The 19,844-nt window shown below is 48.6% G+C and overlaps 1 protein-coding gene across 2 annotated transcripts in view; it reads right to left on the bottom strand.

Moving 5' to 3' along the window:
• Positions 1-171: 171 nt before the first annotated feature.
• FAM160A1 (family with sequence similarity 160 member A1) overlaps positions 172-19,844 on the bottom strand; it is a 228,412-nt gene continuing 208,739 nt past the window's right edge. For both annotated transcript variants that reach the window (XM_027597673.2, XM_027597674.2), the window contains 4 exons: positions 18,175-19,326; positions 12,082-12,260; positions 11,599-11,737; positions 172-5,114 (listed from right to left, as the gene is read on the bottom strand). In XM_027597673.2, coding sequence (XP_027453474.2) covers positions 4,861-5,114; positions 11,599-11,737; positions 12,082-12,260; positions 18,175-19,326 — 1,724 coding nt within the window. In that variant the 3' untranslated portion in view covers positions 172-4,860. The remainder of the gene's footprint in view (positions 5,115-11,598; positions 11,738-12,081; positions 12,261-18,174; positions 19,327-19,844) is intronic.

The following is a 19,844-nucleotide window of genomic DNA, read 5'->3' as shown; positions in this document are numbered from 1 at the left end:
CGAGTCCCACATCAGGCTCCCTGCTCGGCGGGGAGTCTGCTTCTCCCTCTGACCCTCTTCCCTCTCGTGCTATCTCTCATTCTCTCTCTCTCAAATAAATAAATAAAATCTTTAAAAAAAAAAAAAGTATCTCCAGGCGAAAAGGGGCCTTGTTACAGGTCTTTTGCAGACTTGTCCCAATAAAAAGCAGACACACTCAGAAGCACAGACTTCTGCAGCCTCAGCTCCATGAAATTTATAATCTGGCCCAAGAGTTTCCATCGCCCTTGTCAGGTTCTGAAATGACACAGTAAATCTCAGCTCCCCAAAAAATGCCTGAACTACACATCAAGCGCATACCAACCATGCCTACTGGGGGTCTTGTAACTTGTGTGGCTGACAGGTTGACTCACACGTCATAAGACAGAAACAAAATTCACAATGAACCCAATGGGATGGGAAGGGTCAGTCCTAGCTAAAATCCTCATCTGTCTTGGGATCCTAAGTGCAGACACCAAGGAACTAAAGGCTTCCCCCATCGTGTCCCTGTCCTCGTCCCTGTGGAACCTCACCAAGAATCTTTCACTAATGCCCTGTTTATCCAGTTAATGAGCGGCCGGAGAATCTGTCCTCCAAAACAAGTAATGGCCCAATAAATACCTGGACGCAGAGAGGATTTACTGAGGCAAAATTATCCCGAAAACAAGTCTTAGTCTTCCAAAGAGCTCTTTCTAAAGCATTAAGTTTATATAATGGTCATTTAAAGAGAGGGGAAAAAAAAAATCAACTCCATTTTCTTAAAATGCTTCCTCGATGATGTGATTTAAGGATGGAGTATAAACCGGTTCGACAGTGTTCTGTGTTAAGCTGTGATCTGATGGAGAAGGAGTGCTGTGTGATTTATAGAATGATGGCTGAAGCAAGAAGGGGCCTGAGAATATCTGCTTAATGACTTAGAGCTGGTGTGGCCCCAGCCACCAGAGGACCACTGCTTCCAGGAAAAGCCAACACTGCAGAGCTGGCTGCGATTCACAGCAAGCCACAAATTTACACCAGCCCGGGCCGGGGACTTGGAACTCGCACGTGCAGTAATAGCTGTCCTGCAATAACGTCTTTCATAAAAATGGCAAGCTTGATAGCCATTTCAGTAAATACAGGACCGGTCATTCGCAATTAAACTGAACTGCCCTTAAATGAGAACTGGAGTTCATGCTGCACACATTGCCCAGCCCGCCCGCGACACGGCCCACCCCGGCCGGGCAGCACTCTCCTCATGAAAGCGACTCGGGCACACGGATCCGGATTGAAAATGTGCAGCCCTTCCACAACCCCGAAGCTCGGAACAGAGCTGGGCGGCAACCCAACACGATCATGGCAACCAAGCCCATTCAGAGACGTCACAACATCTTTCCACCCTGAGTACCGCTGGCTGCCCAAATTGAACATTCGGGCAACCCAGATATTCTCGTATCCTGTTTCTGGATTCTGTTCCTAAGAGGATGCTCTCCCGACAACACCAGGGCTCCATGATGTCTCAGTGGACTGGAAATCAGCAACTACATCTGACCGAAATCAAAGCCACTAGCCACAAAGGTACTCCTGAGGACCCATAAAAGACCTGAATGCATCCTCCCTACCCATGACAGAGACCTCAGTTCCAACCCACCAATACATCAAAGTATTTTTCAAGACGGTACTAGGAAAAAGGGCAGCAATTTCATGATTCCTCTAAATACCAAGGAAAGGAAGTACTGATAACAAAAATCACATCTCTTTAACTGGTTACTCCAGCATCCCCGTTTCATGGCTGGGAAATTGTAATGTACCCCCAAGAAACTGTATTTTAGGCTAAACTCACCTGGAGTTTCTTTGATTGAAATTTTAAAAAACATTTCCTTGGTCATTTCTAAAAATCAGTTTTAAATATCCCATTGCTCACATACACTTTGAATCATAAAATTCACTCCATCTAGAACTTTACCTCAGACCCAGCATTATGAATTGAAATTTATGTGTGAGGTTCTAGGAACCCTCCAGTTGCTTTCACTGCCCAGGACCATCAGGCTAGACACAGCGACGCCACTCTCGGGGCTTCGGCAAAAGGGTCTGCGCCCACTGTGTCTTCCAGCAAGGAGCACAGCGTCTGAGTGGGAGCCTGTCACGTGGAAAAGCGACCATGCTCCAGGGGCCACATTTCAAAGCATGCCAGTATCTTGACAACTTTTTCCCAAACATGACAAAAATATTTCTAAGGGCCTCACCTATTACTTTGATTGGAATATTCTATTTCATTACCATGATTTTTTCCCACCAAGGAATTCCCATCATCACCCACCTGCTGTATAGTTCTTCATATCTGCCTAGATCAAAGTTCATTCCTCTGAACCCCTCAGGATTTGCCCTTCTCCTATTTATAGCCTCAGGACTCTGCGGTTTCTCCTCTCCTATGTCCTCCACCTAAGCTACCCGGCTGTTTCCCTCAACCCTGTGGGGTTTATCCAGTTCTCCATAATGTATTTCCAGGTCAAATTTCTGACTTCATTTTGAAAACCCCTGAACACAATACTCTGGAGGAGGCCTATACCGGAGTCAGAAAGATGAACCAGTTCCCAGTTCCAAATAGGGTTAGCGTGTGAGTTTGCTACCAGCATCCCACCCTGGGAGTTAATTTTCCCGCCTCCCACCCCAGATACTGGTCATCTCTGTCCTCCTTTAAGGTAAGTCTAGTTCGGTACCTATTTTAAAAAATGCTAGGAGGCACAAAAGCAATTTCTTTCCTAAAAGGGCACCTTCTACACAGGGGACTGTGGTGTTCTGTATGTAATAAAGCAATATGGACGGAAGAAGAATCAACACCAACACCAGATAATGGAGAGAAGTGTACATCACATCAAAAAGCTAAGGAAATACACTTCCCAGATAAGACTTTCGCCTTTCACGTACCTGGTAAGTCCAAACTGGAAGATAAATACTTGTGCAAAACAAAGCTAAAGGAAAATACAGCTTAAATTCCACCTTCCTGTTCCTTTTTCTCTGTCTTAAGCCGCCTTCTTTTCCAGGGGAGACCTGGGGGGTTGCCAATACAAGCGAGTGCCAGGAAGCCACGAGCAGGCCCGTCCGCAGGGCCTCGTACATTCCCCGCTGCCATAGGACAGCGGGGCAAACCATTTTTCAAGACAGACGGATGTGAAGCCAGAAGCGGACAACAGGTCGGTATCTTTGGTTTCTTGCTTGGACTGGGAAACAGGCTGGCTGCTGAGAGCCTCCTCGCCCAGACCAGGTCTTCCAGGGGCCTCGTTCCATGGGCTGGCTCTCTCTCAATACAAAGCTGCTCCAAGATCCGTGCCAGGGCAAAAGGGCAGCAGCCTCGACTCTGCAGGGTCTCAGATGTGAGTCTGTCCCCCGCTGCTCTCCTCTACAAGGGACCTGATTAAACCCAGACCTGTACTCCGAGCGTCACACCTAGGGCCGCACCCAGGACTCAGCAGCCCTGTCCACAAAGAAAACAAGGAGAGCTGGGACTTCCAATTTCCCTCTAAACAGGGAGGCTCACCCTTGTTATGTGCTTCTCACCTGCCTGAAATAGAGGGGGTCGAATATCCACAAACATCAGCTGTTCATGGTCTCATTTTTAACGCACAATTATTTTGTGTGTTTCCCCCTCTTGGTGGCTTAAGGAGACCGGCGCGAAGTATAATTACACCTCTTGGAGCAGACGGCAAAGCAGGAGAGAGGCACTAATACGTCATGTTGGGGCCTTCTAATGAACCCCATTACTCAGAAGGCAGCATTTCTGTGTGCAGTGAGTCACCGGCAGGCACTTGGCTTTGCAGGGCTCCCCGTGACCTGTTTGCACTAACATCCCAGGTCCCAAAGAGGCCGTACAGTTCCTGTTTCTCTGCAAAGTGCAACATAGGAGAGAACGCAAACAGAATCTAAAATAATCGCCAATATTTTTACAGGCCGCATTTAGTTTACCTTTATCCTTTTCCCCCACTCCGTACACCCCCCTTGCCCCCCCCCAAAAAAACCACTGTGAAATAGCTGCACAAATTAATCTGTTTGCCTTTCACAAAACACTTAAAAAATAATGATACAGAAGTATATGATACCCTGCTTTCTTCATCAGATCAAACTTCTAAAAACAATGTAATAGTTTGCGTAAGTACATTTCATTTTGTGCAAATCTTACTAAAATAAGGCTATTTCCAGTGTTTAAGTAGTGATATACTGATTAAAGAAAGCTCTCAAGCAACAAGAAAATTTCCCTGCATTCCATATTCTCCTCAACTACATCTGACTTCCCAGGCAAAGAGCTGAGACCAATGGTTTTGCCTGCACCATAAGGCAAACGTGTTGGGCAGAGTGCAAACCTTGGAAGTAAAATGCAAAGGGACAGAAGATATGTGCTTGTGTGATGGAGGCAAGAGGGGCTCCATCTTTATTCTTCCCTTTTATAAAATGGAGCCAGGATGCAGAAGGCAACGGAGCAGATGTGCATTCTTCACATGCTATGTGGAACAGCTTAGCCTTCTGACATGGGGTACTTCCAGAAACCACCAAACCCCAGTATTTGCTTTGTGGGATCTCAGTTGCAAGATGAGTGACTCAGAGGGATGGGAGAGTAACAATCGGAAAGCTTGAGGAGGAAGAAAGAAAACCTGCCAAAGGAGCCACCAGCTTATGAGACTTATATTCTATATAAGGTGGAAAGACCCGTCTAGAGAGGGGAGATATACAGAAAATTGCCCTCCCCACAAATCAAGTATTGTCAGGAAATACCAAAGTAGAAATTTTTGTAAGCAGCTTTGCATTTAACATTCAGTCAAGACACTAAAACCTTAAAAAACAAGAACCTCTATTTAAAAAAAAAAAAAAAAGCTAACAACAGGAGTCCTCAAGGTCACCCAGGATCTTGTAGCACAGAATGGAGTGTTCCTGGGCCAAGGCAGCCAGTTCCTTCAGGAACTCAGGGAAGAGGGCGGCGGCCAGCATGGTGTTCCTCACTGGCAGGGGCAGGCTTGGGGGCACCCCAGCCACCTTGGCTCTATTTGTCAGGAAGGGCTGAAGCACTCTTGGGGGACCATCCAAAAGGTTCTTGCCGATTCCTGTCCTGGAAGCATCCTGAATGGGATCTGAAACCAGAAAGAAAACAGTCACGGTGACACTCCCTGGTCCCTTACGCCCGCCCTCTTACATGGGGGGGGGAGGGGGGAGCTGGTGGACTGTCAAGTCGTGACTTCAGTCCCTATCACTGAAGTCTCAAGACACAGCCCTTGAACACACACCCTATTCACTCTGTGGCACACGTATTGGCCCCGCAGATAACGTCCAGCACAGGGCATGTGATAGAAGAGTTTTATCCCGAACCCTGTGCAAGGAACTTTGTGCAGAAACGGTGGCAAGAAAATAGGTTGCTCAGGGACCCTCCATGCCCGGGACATGGCGAAGGGAAAGAATGATGCCACCGCATCAACCAGGGGAAGACTTAGCTCAGTACACGGTTTTAGGGGAGTCCAGAGGCTCCACATGCTCTCCCCAACCTCCTGGTATTGGGGAGACCATCCTACCTTTACCAATCAAGTCCTGATCACATAGCAGAGCTGCCGGAGACAAGCTGGGCTAAAAAAGCCATTCCGAGCTCTCTGCAGCTCCAGCCTCAAGGGCTACCTCAGGACCCCCGGCTTCTTGCAGCCGGGACCTCTGGAAGCATGGAAAAAGCCTTTTAAAAGGCTGGAAATAATGGAGAGGAAGTTTGGTGCTGGTAAGAGCAACCAGACCAGGAACTTCCCATAACTGTGGGCATCTAGTGGCAGAGTGGCTTGGAAGCCTCCCTTTAAGAAAAGTTCCAGGGGTTTCCATCTCAGTTCCAATAACCCAGGTCTGAGATGAGATGAGCCCAAACCTGAACATATTCAAATGACTTGCATTTCCATATCAAATCAGTTTTACTAATTAAAATGGTTCAACTTTCCCAACTACTTAATTCTTAAATATCTTCAGCCCGCATATATTTATAGGAATTATTTACGTCTCCTTCTGCCCCTACTCAAACAGTCTCACTGCTCTTTATAAATCATTACATTCAAGTTCTTCATTATTTTGGCTGCTTTTCAGAATTCAGTCCCATTTTTCAACACTCTGAGAAGAGTGTTGCTTAACTACAGTACTAAAAATTCTTGACATTTATAGTACTTTCCACATCTCACTCCTATAGTCTTTAGTGTTAAAAAAAAAAAAATCCTCTGCTTTACTGCTTTAAATATCTTTTAAAGTTTATCACAGTTCGTGCCATAAAGAACTGGAAGAGTTGCTGAGAATTGGTCTGCTGCTACCTTTTAGCAGAAACCCACAACACGTCCTGACAACAGAGGACGGAAATGTTGACATCACTGACGTATGCTGCCCACCCTGGAGACCACCCCATTGGCACCCCCATGCCAGTCCCCCAGTACTGCAGCTCTTCAAAGGGCCCAGAGCAAAGCTCTCGAAGGAAACTGGCCTGGAGAACAATGAGCAGTGGGATTCGTGAGCAGTAATTCCAGGCCAAGACTCTTCCTGGAATTCCCTTCCCCCTATCTCCTCACCTCTACATCTTATTAGCAGTGGTTAAGAAGAGCACAGACTCTGCCGCTTACCGGCTGAGCGACATCAGGGAGGTTGCTTGACCTCTCTGCACTTTGATGTCCTCGTGTGTCAAAAGCACACAGAGATGCTTTAAGGATTAAAGGAGTCAATAAGCAACTCAACACCCAAAACACAAATAATCTAATTAAATGTCAGCAGAAGACCTGAAATAACGAGACCACGATGAAATACCACTTTACACCTGTCAGAATGGCTAGAATCAAAAAGACAAGAAGTAACAAGTGTTGGCGAGGATGTGGAGAAAAAGGAACCTTCGTGCACTGTTGGTGGGAATGCAAACTGGTATGGCCACTGTGGAAAACAGTATGGGCATTACTCAAAAAATTAAAAAATGTAAAAAAAATTATCATATGATCCATAATTCCACTTTTGGGTATTTATTCAAAGAAAGCAAAAACACTAATTTGAAAAGATACGTGCACCCCTATGTTCACTGCAGCATTAGTTACAATAGCAAAGATAACAGAAATCAACCTAAATGTCCACTGATGGACGAATGAATGAAGGTGTAGTGTGAGGGGCGCCTGGGTGGCTCAGTCGGTTAGGCGTCTGCCTTCGGCTCAGGTAATGACCCCCAGGGTCCTGGGATCGAAGCCCACATGGGGCTCCCTGTTCAGCGGGGAGCCTGCTTCTCCCTCTGCCTGCTACTCCCCCTGCTCATGTGCACGCTCTGACAAATAATAAAATCTTTTAAAAATAAAAAAAATTTTAAAAATAAAGGTGGTGTGTGTGTGTGTACACATAACAGAATATTAGCCATAAAAAAGAGTGAGTTCTTGCTATTTGCAACAACATGGATGAACCTTGAAGGTATTATACTAAGTGAAATAAGTCAGACAAAAAAAGCCAAATGCCATATGATTTCACTTATATGTGGAATTTAAGAAACAAAATGAATGAACAAAGAAAAACAGACAAAACAGACTCTCAAACACAGAGAACAAACTGGTAGTTGCCCGAGGAGAGATGGTGGGGGGCTGGGGGAAATAGATGAAGGGGATTAAGAGGTACAAACTTCCAGTTATAAAATAAATAAGTCACAGAGATGAAAGTAAAGCATGGGGAGTATAGTTAATAACACTAACAATGTGTGGTGACAGATGGTGACTATACTTCCCACGGTGAGCACTGAGTAATGCACAGAATTGTTGAATCAATGTTGTACACCTAAAACTAACAGAACACTGTATGTATGTTAATTATGCCTCAGTAAACGAACAAAAAAGAGGTAAAAAAACCACAGTGAGTCAAATAGGTGTAACGTACACAGGGGCCTCTCAATGGGTCATCCATCACATCGTCAGCAATTCAGCTGCCACTGACCTCACAGAGTTCCTGTTTCCTGCCCCACATGCCATTCCCTGCACTTGCCTCCTGCCCCATTTTATTAACCAACTAAGGCCTGCATTGCACTTCAGTCTTGTGTTCTTATGTTTTCAGTCCTCTACCAGACTCGGATTTCTGAGAGAGGAGCCGGTAGGCGACGTGTCCTTCACAGCCCCCAGCACACTTCCTTATTCATGGTAGAAGCTAAGAAACATTCACTGAGTGAATGACGGAAGGAACTGGCCAACATGAGGTCTTCCCTACACCTGATCTCCCTGGAGCTGGTTCATATGCCTCATCTCCATCTTCCTCTTTCACATTCACTCTTCTTTTTCTCCCAAAAAAGGGTTTTTGTGGCTTTTATCTAGTTTGATGATGAATTCAAAAGTGTCGCCACTTAAAAAAAAAAAAAAAAGCGTCATTACTAAGGCTCATTTACCCACTTGAATCCAAGAATCAAAACTGTCTTCACTACTGAAGGCAGGAGCGTGCGCTGGGAGGACTCGCAGGGAGACCCTTACAGGGGCCTCTGCGATCAGCATGGGAATGGCCTCTCTGTGGGTCACCGAGTGCCACCAAGCTCTCAGCAGCAAGGAGACCCGAGTTATGGTTCCTACCTGGTAACTAGCTGATCACACAATGTCTCCATTTCCTTTTCTGTAAAACGGAAATACCACCGACGTGACCTCCCTCCCAGAACTAAAGATCTGAAAGGACTCTGAAAATAACGAAATACAAGTAAATACAACCTCTGTGGTTTGGAAAGTATTTGAGGGGAAGTGGCTGAGCCCAGAGATCAATAGTCTGGAGGATGACAATGCAACAGCCAGCACAGGAAGTCTGCCCGCTCCGGAGCAGGGGACCCACGGACCCGTACTTGTGTTTGAAGTGTCAGTGAGGAGGCTCATTTTTCAGCGGGGCTGCCAGGAGCCCAAGGGAATGCAGGGCCCGGGGGGACAGAGCAGGCGCCCGGGTTCCAGCCATCATGAGCAGGCTCAACAAGTCACAATCGGGAGTGGTTTCCTAAAATGTTGCCCTGGGTCTGAAAAGCGGCAACAGAGGTTTCTCAAGACGAATACTAGCCAGATTTCAATGTTAGGGGAGAAATCCGTTCAGCCCTCATCCCCCTGTCCACAGTGCTAGAGCCCACAGCACCCCGACACTGTGAACCCCAATGTTTGGCCCATTACCAGGGCTCTCAGTCACGCTCCCGGATTCAACTCATTTATAGGCAGTCACATCACACCCGATGCTTCAGTAGTCAGCCTTGTGCAAGGGGACAGAAACCTCCCTCATTCCGTGAGTTTAGGGATTTTTAAAGTTGAGAGGAGGGGGTCACTTTGGGAATCTGAAAAAAGTTGGAAGGTTAATCCAAACAACGCCATTAGAGGGAAGTCTTCTTCCCTGAAGCCCCCTGAATGTCACAGACCTTAGAAAGCATAAACCCTGGCTGACTAATTTGATAACCATATGTGGTGGGAACGAGTTCAAGTTCCCCTGGGCACTTACCTGGCAGCCAGCGTCATGAGACAGAAGCCAGGACAGAGCACCAGATGTGAGTGATCCCCACCCCTCCCCACCCTGCCCCCTCACCCAGAATGTGTGTCAGGGAAAGCCTGGGAAGCCGGTCAAGGGTCTGCGCCCTCAGCCTGCCACACTGGGCAGGCCACTCTCGGGCTCTTGAGCTTTGCGACCCTGGCTGACTACTCCAGGCCTCTAATTTCAGCTGCCTTATCCAAAAATAAAGCCAACAGTACCTTCCTTGCCCATTCCACAGTGCTATTTGAAAATAAAATTGTCTGTCTAGAGAAGCACTTAACAAAATGAAAAATACAAATGAAGGACACCAAGCATGGAGTGTAATGTAAGAAGACTCAAGTCACCTTCTGTCTACCGATTGCAAAAATGGCCATAATTCTTACAGTTCTTCCCATCGAGAGGTGGATGGTTCACTCCGTTCTTGAACCTGGGCTGGCCCAATGACCTGTTTTGGCCAAAAGAATGTAGCAAAATTGGCCCTGTTTGGGTCCCGAGACAGAGCCTCTAAAGATGTAGTACACCCCTACTCCCACTCTTGCAACCCTACAGCCACGATGCTGACGAGCCAGGACTAACCTCCCAGATGATGAGAAATACAGACCCCCCCCACCCCCACCATCCCCATCACCCCAGCCGGCTACCACCCCTGTGAGTGAGGCCATCCCAGACAGACAGCCACCCACTGACGGCAACACAGAAGCAAGTCCAGCCAAAACCCGCCAAGCCTGCCCTCGATCAGAACACCCAGATCACCAGGTGCACAGACTCATGAGCACCCATAAATGGCGTCCTTTAAAGCCACTGAGTTGTGGCACTGGTTTGTTATGCATGAAAGCTAACTGTCCCAGGGTGAGTGAGAGCAGCAAGCTCCGGGTTCAGGAGCAACATAGCCAACAGACCAGCCGTCCATGAGCTAGGACAGGCCACGTGGGGCCCACAGCCCACTTTTCCACAGAGACGTGCGGGCTCCTCCCCGCTCCATGGATGGCCTGGCCTGGCCTGGCCCTGCTCTTTTCCGGGGGCAGAATCTTAAAGCCTACCTCCTTATCTACCGGTGAACAGGCCCACCTTTCTTTCAAAATCTGCCTTGCAATGCCCTGAAGGCTCTTCACAGCCAGAAAGGACTTGAGTTGGAGAACAAATCCTTCATTTAAAAAGTCAAGGAACAGGAGGGCCCAGTGAGGCCCAGTGACCAAGATCAAACAGCTACACAGAGACAAGGTCAAGCCATCAGAGTTCTGGGATCTTCTCAGCTTCCTTTGTAGGTTTAAAACTTGCCCCGAGTTACATTTCTGCCTCTCACTCTCAATCTTGTTTCTGATCACATGCCTTTAGCCTGGGATCCAGGGCCCCACGCTCCCCACTGTTCACCTGCCACAAGGCTGACTTGTCCGTGTGGAGACAAGCAAAAGCCAGCACAATATGGGGCATTTCTAGTTTGCACTCAGCTCGGCCTACATCAGGGCTCAGAAGACAACGAGGCATCAGATCCGCCCAGCCTGAGCTTAAACGAGGCAAAGCGGAGGTGCTCCCCGGGCCTGGCCAGCCTTCAGGACCACTCCGGGCTCAGCACCGACCACCATCCTCCCCCCAGCCTCTAGAGCTGACGAAAAGGCACTCTCGGCAATTGTAAGCTGAGCACAAACTTTACTTCTCCCGGTCCAAATGAATAGTTTTTACCTTCTTGAACCCTCAAGCACATTTATTTGGGGCCTGAGAGAACAGATGCCCTCCTCAGGGTAGGACTGGCCAACATATGGTTCAGGGTGTGCCCATCATGCCTCTTGCTGGCCCACACGTGCGAAGCTATTTATTCTAGCCAAGCAAGAGCACGCAGCACTCCTTCCCCGACCCACCATCAGGTGGGAAAACAGATGCCCTACTGAGCCCTCCAGCTGGGAACAGGCCAGGTGCACGCAGAGGGGACCTTCCTTGAGGTGTTAGAACACTCAGAGGGGGCTCCTCCCTGTCGGGTAAACATGAAAATGTACTTGGATGCTTTGAAGGCCCAGGAGCCAGCACGGCCTCTGTGAACCCCAATCAGGAAGGAGGCTGGGAAATGGGGGAACAGCTGGAGAAGAGACACAGGGGAGACCCCTGGCTTACCTTTGGTTAGCGACTCGGGGGGCAGGTCAGACATGTCCACTCGGAAGAGCAGGTACTGCTGGGCTTGTATGAGGAGCCCTGGGAAGTCTCTCTCCACAGAAGCAAACTGCTCGATCTTGTTTTTCACCGATGCAAGGACCTGTCAACAAACTAATGATGTCAACGCTCCACGATGGAATTCCAGCCTCGGTTATCAGTGTGTCTTTCAGGTGCAGCCCTCGCCGCAGGAACTTTTAGGATATCAGGCATTTGCTTGTTTTTACCCGCCTGGGTGTCCTTGGTAGGGCACCCTCAAAACATCAAAACTAAATGAAGCTTTGCAGTTGGTCTCACAACTAGCCTAACAGGACGGGGAAGGAGAGCGAATGAATCAGAATGGGGGAAAGAGAAAAACAACCCAATGACAAAGGACAAGAGAGGAGAAGCCCGGCTCACGAGCACCCGTAGCGTCAACAGCTCAGCACACGGGCTCAGCTGACGTACCTGATAGAGAGAACGGACGCTCGGCTGGAAGACCATGTTGGTGTTGAGCAGAAAGGAGCGCAGGAGTGGCTGGGGGTAGCTGGCCAGCTGAGTAACGATCCCAATAAGCAGCAAATTAACATGCAGAGAGTTCTCCAGCATGTTCTCCAGCTTTGACAGGACCACGCTGATGAATGGGCCTGCGGGAAGAGTGCAAGGCTTCAGGGCTGGCTCAGCACCGGGGACATCTTGCCTTGACAACTAAGGAGCTGCTGGAGCCACAGCTCCCACACCCCAGGCCCGCCAGGGGCAAACCAAATACAGCCACGGTGAAGGGCGCCGCGTCTTCTCCTGACTCGAACCAGAACACCAAACAAACCACCACCAACAGAAGAAAGCAGAATGCACTCATGGGAGCTAACATTTTGACTCCATGAGCGGTTTTGATAGTTTGGGAATTCTCACAGCCCTTGAAAAAGGTCAGAGGATAAATAATTTCATTTTCGAACTTAAGACCTACTTCTCCATGCCTGCTGCTGTATTTCCTGGGACTGCCAAAGCTCAAAAACATGGCACCAGCATAAGTTTTAGTAACAAAAAAAAGAACTTTGTGTTAGTAAACAATACTAAACACATATAACTATGTTACCAAACGGCAACACTGTAAACAGGGGCTGTCTGTCCCCAGTGAGCACCAGGAGAAAGACTCTGTCTCGTCAAACAACAAGGTGGAAGAACGGGGGGAAGAGAAAAACCAGGGGTGAATGAGGCCTGGGCTGTAACATTACTCACTTTCGGGAGGTCTAGTTTGAGGCATCCTAGGTGCCTCAAGAAAGAAAATCTATAGGACTACAAAAGCCGTTCATAAATAATTAGGCAAAAAGGAGCTTTGACTAATTTGGATCACTAGAAAATTAATATGCTTTATGTTGGAATTACTGAAGACAGTGAAAAATAAAAAAAAATTAATCTGGCATTAATAAGGACATTTTCCATTTTTACCATAAAAGTGACCCATTAAGCAAAATGAATGAGAATTCTGTATTTCCCCCAGTGGAGCTATGGATGATGCCTGGAAACCACGGCCTATTTCTAACAAAAGCACATCACCCTTGATAAATAAACGTGCCTTATGAAGATGTCACCAATATTCATATGAGTTTAACAAAAACATACTTCGCCACAAAATGCTTCAGTCAGAAGCCTTAGTGGCGAGAGAGTAAAACCCTCTACAAGAAAACAGAAGCCATCGGCGGGAAGTGGCAACACCAATCCTAAACACCTTTACCGCTGCAAGCAAGTAACGGCGATGGCAAGACTCCAAGACTCCTGTTGCGGCTGTTACAGAGGATGTTTCTACAGGATGTTTCTACAGGACAAAAAAGGCACCACCCCCTCGTGTGTTTACATCAGTCTCAGTGTCCCCACCTCTGGGATGGGGACAGAGCTCCACTGTCACGTCACACAACAGGGGCACTCAGTGACCTCTTCGAAGAGAGAGCCTTCGCAGAGGCCTTGCTCACAGAACACAACTGGGAGAGTTTGTCAAACACATTCAGAAGCTGGATCGGACTCCCACTTTGAAAGCCACTTAATGGGGCTTCATCAAAACCCCCAGAAATGTCATGGGTAACTCTTCTTAAGGCATCCCAAACAATTCAAGCTCACCAGGTGGCTGTACGGGGAGAAGGCCACTACCCTCATCCACTTCAACTCGGCCCAGCCTTTCCTAGCTTATCCCACCCCCCACCCCACTCCCCTGCAGTCCCTGGCTCGGCATCTGTTTCCCTCCAGAGGGAGCAAGGACAGGTGAACTCAGTCACTTTAGGTGGGTAGATCTCCTACAAACATGTCCTTGACGTGAGCCCAGGACTGTCCTCCCGTGGCCCCGATACTGCACTTGGCCTATCGGGCCATCCTGAGCACGTGAAACCTGCTGAGCATGCAGAACCAGGGCAGACCAGCTCCGGTCCACGGCTCCTACAGGCAGGGACAACCAACCAGCCCCCTGTGGAGAGTGAGTGGCATCGCCATCCCCCTTGCACGACAGAACATTAGGTCAAGGCCAACGACTGCCATAACCCACTAATGACATCAATTCCCACTTCTTACCATGTGCAATGAGAAACATATATGAAGCCCTTTCAGATTCCCCTTTTATTCTTAGTTGATTTCTAGCACTTTAAAAAAAAAAACTGCTTAGCAACAAACAGTTGCTAGGGGAAACTCAGAAGCAGCTGAAAATCAGAAAAAACGTAGCCACAGATGTGTTCGGGGCTGGACAGCCTATTTCTCCCTCTTCTCCTCTTCTAGGCTAAGCAGACTCCCCACCCAGAAAATAGTAACTTCACAGAATAACCGAGACTGCGTGTCATTCATTCCCTCCCCTCTTGCGTGCCCTCGTCTCCTGCCTCAGTCTACCCACCCGCGCCTCCTGTATTTCCTAACTCCAAGAACGGAGCTGCCATCCATTCCATGCCTCGGCTCTGCCAGTCCCACATGGAAATACCTCCTGAATGACGACCTTCACCTCTGCCTCCCTGCCAGCTCGGCCTCAGCCCAGAGTCCCAACATCACTTGCCTGGATGCCGGCAATAGTCCTTCTATGTTAGTAGAGATTAACACGGTTTTTAATTTTCTTCAAACACTCCAGAAGTATAAAATAAAGAATAGGTGTCGTCCCTGGACGCAACCCCTGTTAACAGATTTGAGTGTATTCTTCCAGAAATGTTTTTTATCTATAATAAAATAATTATGACTGAATTATTATGAAAAACATTTACTAATCACGTATTATGTGCCAGGCAGTGTTCTGCGCTTTTCATGCATCAACTTAAATATTCTACAGAATGCTACGAACTTTATTATTTATCCCCATTTAACGATGCAGCAGAATGCTAAGTCATAGCCATAATCAAGCCCATCTGTTTCCAGTGCTGCTTCTCTTAACACGCTATCTTGCCTCCATGTGCGTGTCCTAGTTGGTTTTCGTTGTTGGGTTTTTTTTTTTTAAAGATTTTATTTATTTATTTGACAGAGAGACAGAGCACAAGTAGGCAACTGGCAGGCAGAGGGAGAGGGAGAAGCGGGCTCCCTGCTCGTGGGACTCCATCCCAGGACCCCGGGATCATGACCTGACCCGAAGGCAGACGCTTAACCAACTGAGCCACCCAGGCACGCAGTTGGTTTTCGTTTTTGTGGGCTTTTTTGACCAAGTGACAACATTCTCCCCACACTGTTCTGCCCCTTAGGTTCCCACTTACCACTGTATCCTAGAGACTGTCCCCCACCCACACAGAGAGCTAGCTGTCTCCTTCATCTCAAGGCCACAAGCTATTCAGCTGCCTTGGGTACCACATAGTAAAATGATCTCCTACTGGTGGACACGCGGGTTGTTTCCAATCTTCTTCTATGATAAACAACAGTGCAGTGAACATCTTTGTGTCTACCTCTTGGCACACGGGTGTGAACATGGCCTGTGACAGGTTCCCAGGAACAAAGCACTAGGGCACTCTAAACTCTGATCCAATGATAAACGCCTCCCACCTGCTCCTCCGGAGGTGTCCCCACCCCCTGCAGTGTGCTGGGCACACTCTGCACACCACTCCGCACTGGCCTTGCCCACACAGACCAGTCACAGCACTTGCCAACTGCAACACTCCTGGGTTCTTCAGTGCCGGCAGCACACGGTCCCTGTTTCCCAGCTTAGCCCAGGGACCCCCCCCCCCGCCCCCGCCCCCGCCCCACCTCCAGAGCTTTCTGGCTTCCTGTCTCAAACACCTCAGTGCCTCACGGGAGCCGAGATCTTTCATACCCACGCACGCACGGCCAGGCTCCTTCGTCTTCTGCCCCTTGTCTCCTCTGCCGGGGACCATCGTTTGGGCTATTTTTACCTGGTAGCTCCTGTCCACCGTTTGCGCCCCTCCTCCAGGAAGTCTTTCTGCTCCCCAGCCTGCGCTCCCCTAGGGCATGCCAGACATCGCTAATAATGCATTCCTAAGTGAGCACACTTCTTTGGCCACGTCTCCTCTGAAAGCCTGGGAATTCCTTCGTTTCTCTGTCTTTTGTATCTGGCCTAGAACCTGCCATGTATTAGGAGGTCAATCAGATGTTACTGAATGCACAAATAACGTTAATTAGGTAAATGAAACGGAATGCTTTGATTTTGCTGAGAAGCAAATTCATTTCAGTGGAAATCAGGATTCCATGGAGGGATGGAAGTTAACGTAGTTTGGAAACTACAAAGTTAGGAGGAAAGATGTTCTCCTGAAGCTGTGTACGAATTCCAAAGGAGGGGAAAAAAAGCAAAGTTTTAGTTAAAATTATCTCTATGTATCAAAAAACTCACATTACATTGTGTTGGTTCTCCTGTGTATCCTATGCAGAGTATTGATATTACTGAATAAGGTGTTGTATTAGATTTTACTCCTTGCCCTGAGCTAGACTTTGTTTCCTCAATCTACATATTTCCCAGGGCTGAAGCTCCCTTCTAAGAAAGCTGGCATTCTAAAGAACAACCCTCATCAGCCCTGGGTGGCTGGCACTTCCAGGAGAGCAAGCTGCAAAGTTGGGATGTCCAGCTGGGTCAGAGTCAAGGGCGCAGGCCGCAGGTAAAATGGGGGTGTGTGCTAGGGGACCAGTGCCCCTTTCCCTCCACTGAGCTCCCTGCCCCTCCTTCAGGCAGCCACGGCCCTCCGGGTCCCTCCCCTCTCTTCCCCTTTGCCCTATCACCTGGGAAAACTGAGATTATCTAATTCTTCTTACTTATGATTGACTGACTGATTGAATTTTTTAATTAAAACCCATTCACACTGAAATGTTACCTCAACTAGAACCTCAAGCCTTTTAATTGTGGAATTAAAAGCTTTCACCCTCTTTAACTAAATTGTCAGGCATCAGTAAATAGATGAATAAATCCTGGAGGAGGGTGGGAGAGCTACTTGAAATTACATTAAGCCTACGGGCTGGACCAGAAGATCATCTGATTTCTTCTCTTTCGGGTGACCCAAGTAAGTGGAGCATGGTTGGAGACTCACCAAGCTGCTCCCCGCCGGCCGGAGAAGGGCAAGCCTCTAATAACGGCAATAACAACACACATGCACCCCGTGCCCAGTATCACATTCCATCCCCACAGGAGCAATCAGGGGGTTGAGGACCTCACAGCTGCAAGTGCTAGAGCCAGGATCGGCCCCCCCCACAGCCCGACTCCAAGGTCACTGGGATGTCAGCTCCTAACGGGACCTCTCCTCGCTGCCCGAACGCTGTTCAGGGGTCCCGACCCAGCTTTCCCTGCATTTGATGAACACTCGGCGCCAGTTCCTTCTGCTCCATTATTGGCAGATTCAGATTTGACTGGCTAATATTTAATGATGTTTTCTATCACAATGCCTCAACTCGATCCACTTATCTGATACCCTATCCTACCCCCTCGGCTCTTATATGATTGCCCCGTTGTTAGGGGTGTATCACCGGACACACCCATTCTCTGGCAGAGTTACAGGTTTATGTGGGGTCTAGCCTGCTTATTTTTGGATAAAGGTTTTGAGATGATCTGAAATGAGCTCCCAAGCAAAGGTGTAACTAACTCCAACGGTCTCCAATGTGTGTACACAGCTACATTTATTCAGCAGGTATTCTGAGCACCCACTGTGCACTCTGTTCCCCGTTCAGGTGCTGGGGAAGTGCAGAGAATAATCCAACACCTGTGCCTTCTAGTGGGGGAAACCATAATTTTTTCAGTACACCTAAAAACACATGCTATGGAGAAAAAGTAATTAAGCTAAAGGAAATGAGGCTATTAAATAATGAGACTGGATTTTTTTTGTGTGTGGTTTCACCGGTCCTATTAGTTTATCACACACGGATCAAGGGAAGTAGTTACTCAACTGTGCAATATATCCTCTGATTGGCTGGGGGAAAGAAAAAAAAAATTGCTAGAACAACAAGATAAAATAAAATGAAAATGAAACCAGCCCTCTCTGCTCTTCACAGAAACACTGTGACCCCCTCTGTTAGGTAAATTGATAATGCTCCTTCCCTCCCCCTACCTCACTCCCCTGCCGCAATACAGACTTTCAAAAAAGCAGAAATCAGAAAGCAATGCGAGATCATCACCTGTGAACGGGGCGCTCGGAGTCCTCACAGGATGGTGACTGGCAAAGGCAGCCTCGTCTCTCGGCCCAAATGGGGATGGCACGGCATCAGTGGTGGGGGTTTCTGCTATAAAAGAATCAAAGTCGGCATCGTCGTCCTCCTCCTCCTCCAGGGCCTTCTCCCGCTCCTCCGCTTCCTCCTCTTCTCCTTCACTCTCTTCTTCCTTCCCCTCTTGCTCTTTTGGGAGATGCAAGAGATCGGGTGCGGGGCAAGTCTGTTCTCTCAAGCCCTCGGCGCCAGAGCCCAGTTCCTTAATGATTTGGTCATACTGGGCAATGAAGTCTTCACCCGCCGGGTTGATGACCATCAGGTCTGACTTGGGTTCTGCCTCGGAGAGCGGAGGCGCTAACTCGGAGTTTGACTCTAGGGCTCCTTCAGGCTCAGCTTCTTGTTTTGGTTCCTTGGATACGTTTTGAAGTGGGTCTGAATTGTCCCTGGCCCTGGCCTCCTCTGAATCTGTTTCTGACTGAGGGCTGGGCAGGGGGCCGTTGTTCAGGGGGGAACCCCGATCCTCAGTCTGGCCGGGGCTGGAGGGCCTTGCGCTTCCCTCCTGGGGACTCCTGGTGTCCTCAGCGTCCTTCTCGGCGCACAACCTGTACACTATCACATCATCCTGAAAGTCAGACTCTTCGATGTAGGACCCTTTGAAGAGCAGGATGGCATTCTTCTTCATCTCCTGGATGTGTCTGGGGGGATCAGCGGGCACCGGCGGGCCTGAATCCTCCAGGTCATCACAAGGCCCGGGGCTGCCCACATCTGCCCCCGAGGAGATGCCCGTGTCGTAGCTGTCGTCCCACTCCAGTTCGGTCTGGCTCTTCTCCTTTCTGGGAGCCAGCGCGGGGCCGGTCCTCTTGGGGAGTTGCTGCGGGAGCCCGACCACGGGACAGGGGGAGGTGAGAGCACTGGGCTCTGTCAGACTCTGGAAAAAGGTCTCGGGGTCGGGGGAGTCTCCGTCATACAGGGCGGACCAGACTCGGCAGTCCCTCATGCAGCGGAGGATGTTGGTGTGGGCCTCCCACAGGTACTGCAGGTAGCTGATGTCCAGGGCTTTGCCATACTCCACGATGCAGGCTGACGGAGAGAACGCCTCAGCCCGTGGCTGCTCCACGGTCCCTGCCATGGGAGGCACAAATGAGTCAGAACGAGCCCCTTGCTTACCCTTCCAAGAGGTGAGCGGACACAGGCAGTGGACACGGATGTGACTCACGCGGGTGCTAAGATTCTGCCTCCCCAGCTACTTTAGCTCTAATCATTTCTGATTAAACGATTTCTGAATCAGAAAAAATGGTTAGATTTTAAGAAGGAATGTTAATCCCACTCCTGACACCAAAAAAAAAAAAAAAAAAAAAAGAAGTAATGTTAAGGGGGCGCCCGGGTGGCTCAGCCGGTTAAGCGTCCAACTCTTGATGTCAGCTCGGGTCATGATCTCAGGGTCCTGGGATCGAGCTCCACGTCTGCTTGAGATTCTCTCTCTCTCTCCCCCCGCCCCCACTCACATTCTCTCTAAATAAATAAATAGAGAGATAATCTTAAAAAAAAGAAGAAGAAGAAGGAATGCTAAGAACAGAACCCCTGCCCTCACAGAAGTATGGAAGCATAGACAGAGACCTAGAACTCTACCATTTCTTCTA

This window comes from Zalophus californianus, chromosome 2 (assembly GCF_009762305.2).
Source record: "Zalophus californianus isolate mZalCal1 chromosome 2, mZalCal1.pri.v2, whole genome shotgun sequence".
Lineage (NCBI taxonomy): Eukaryota > Metazoa > Chordata > Mammalia > Carnivora > Otariidae > Zalophus > Zalophus californianus.
The sequence above is the reverse complement of the archived record's forward strand: the minus strand, read 5'-3'. Positions and strand labels throughout refer to the sequence as shown.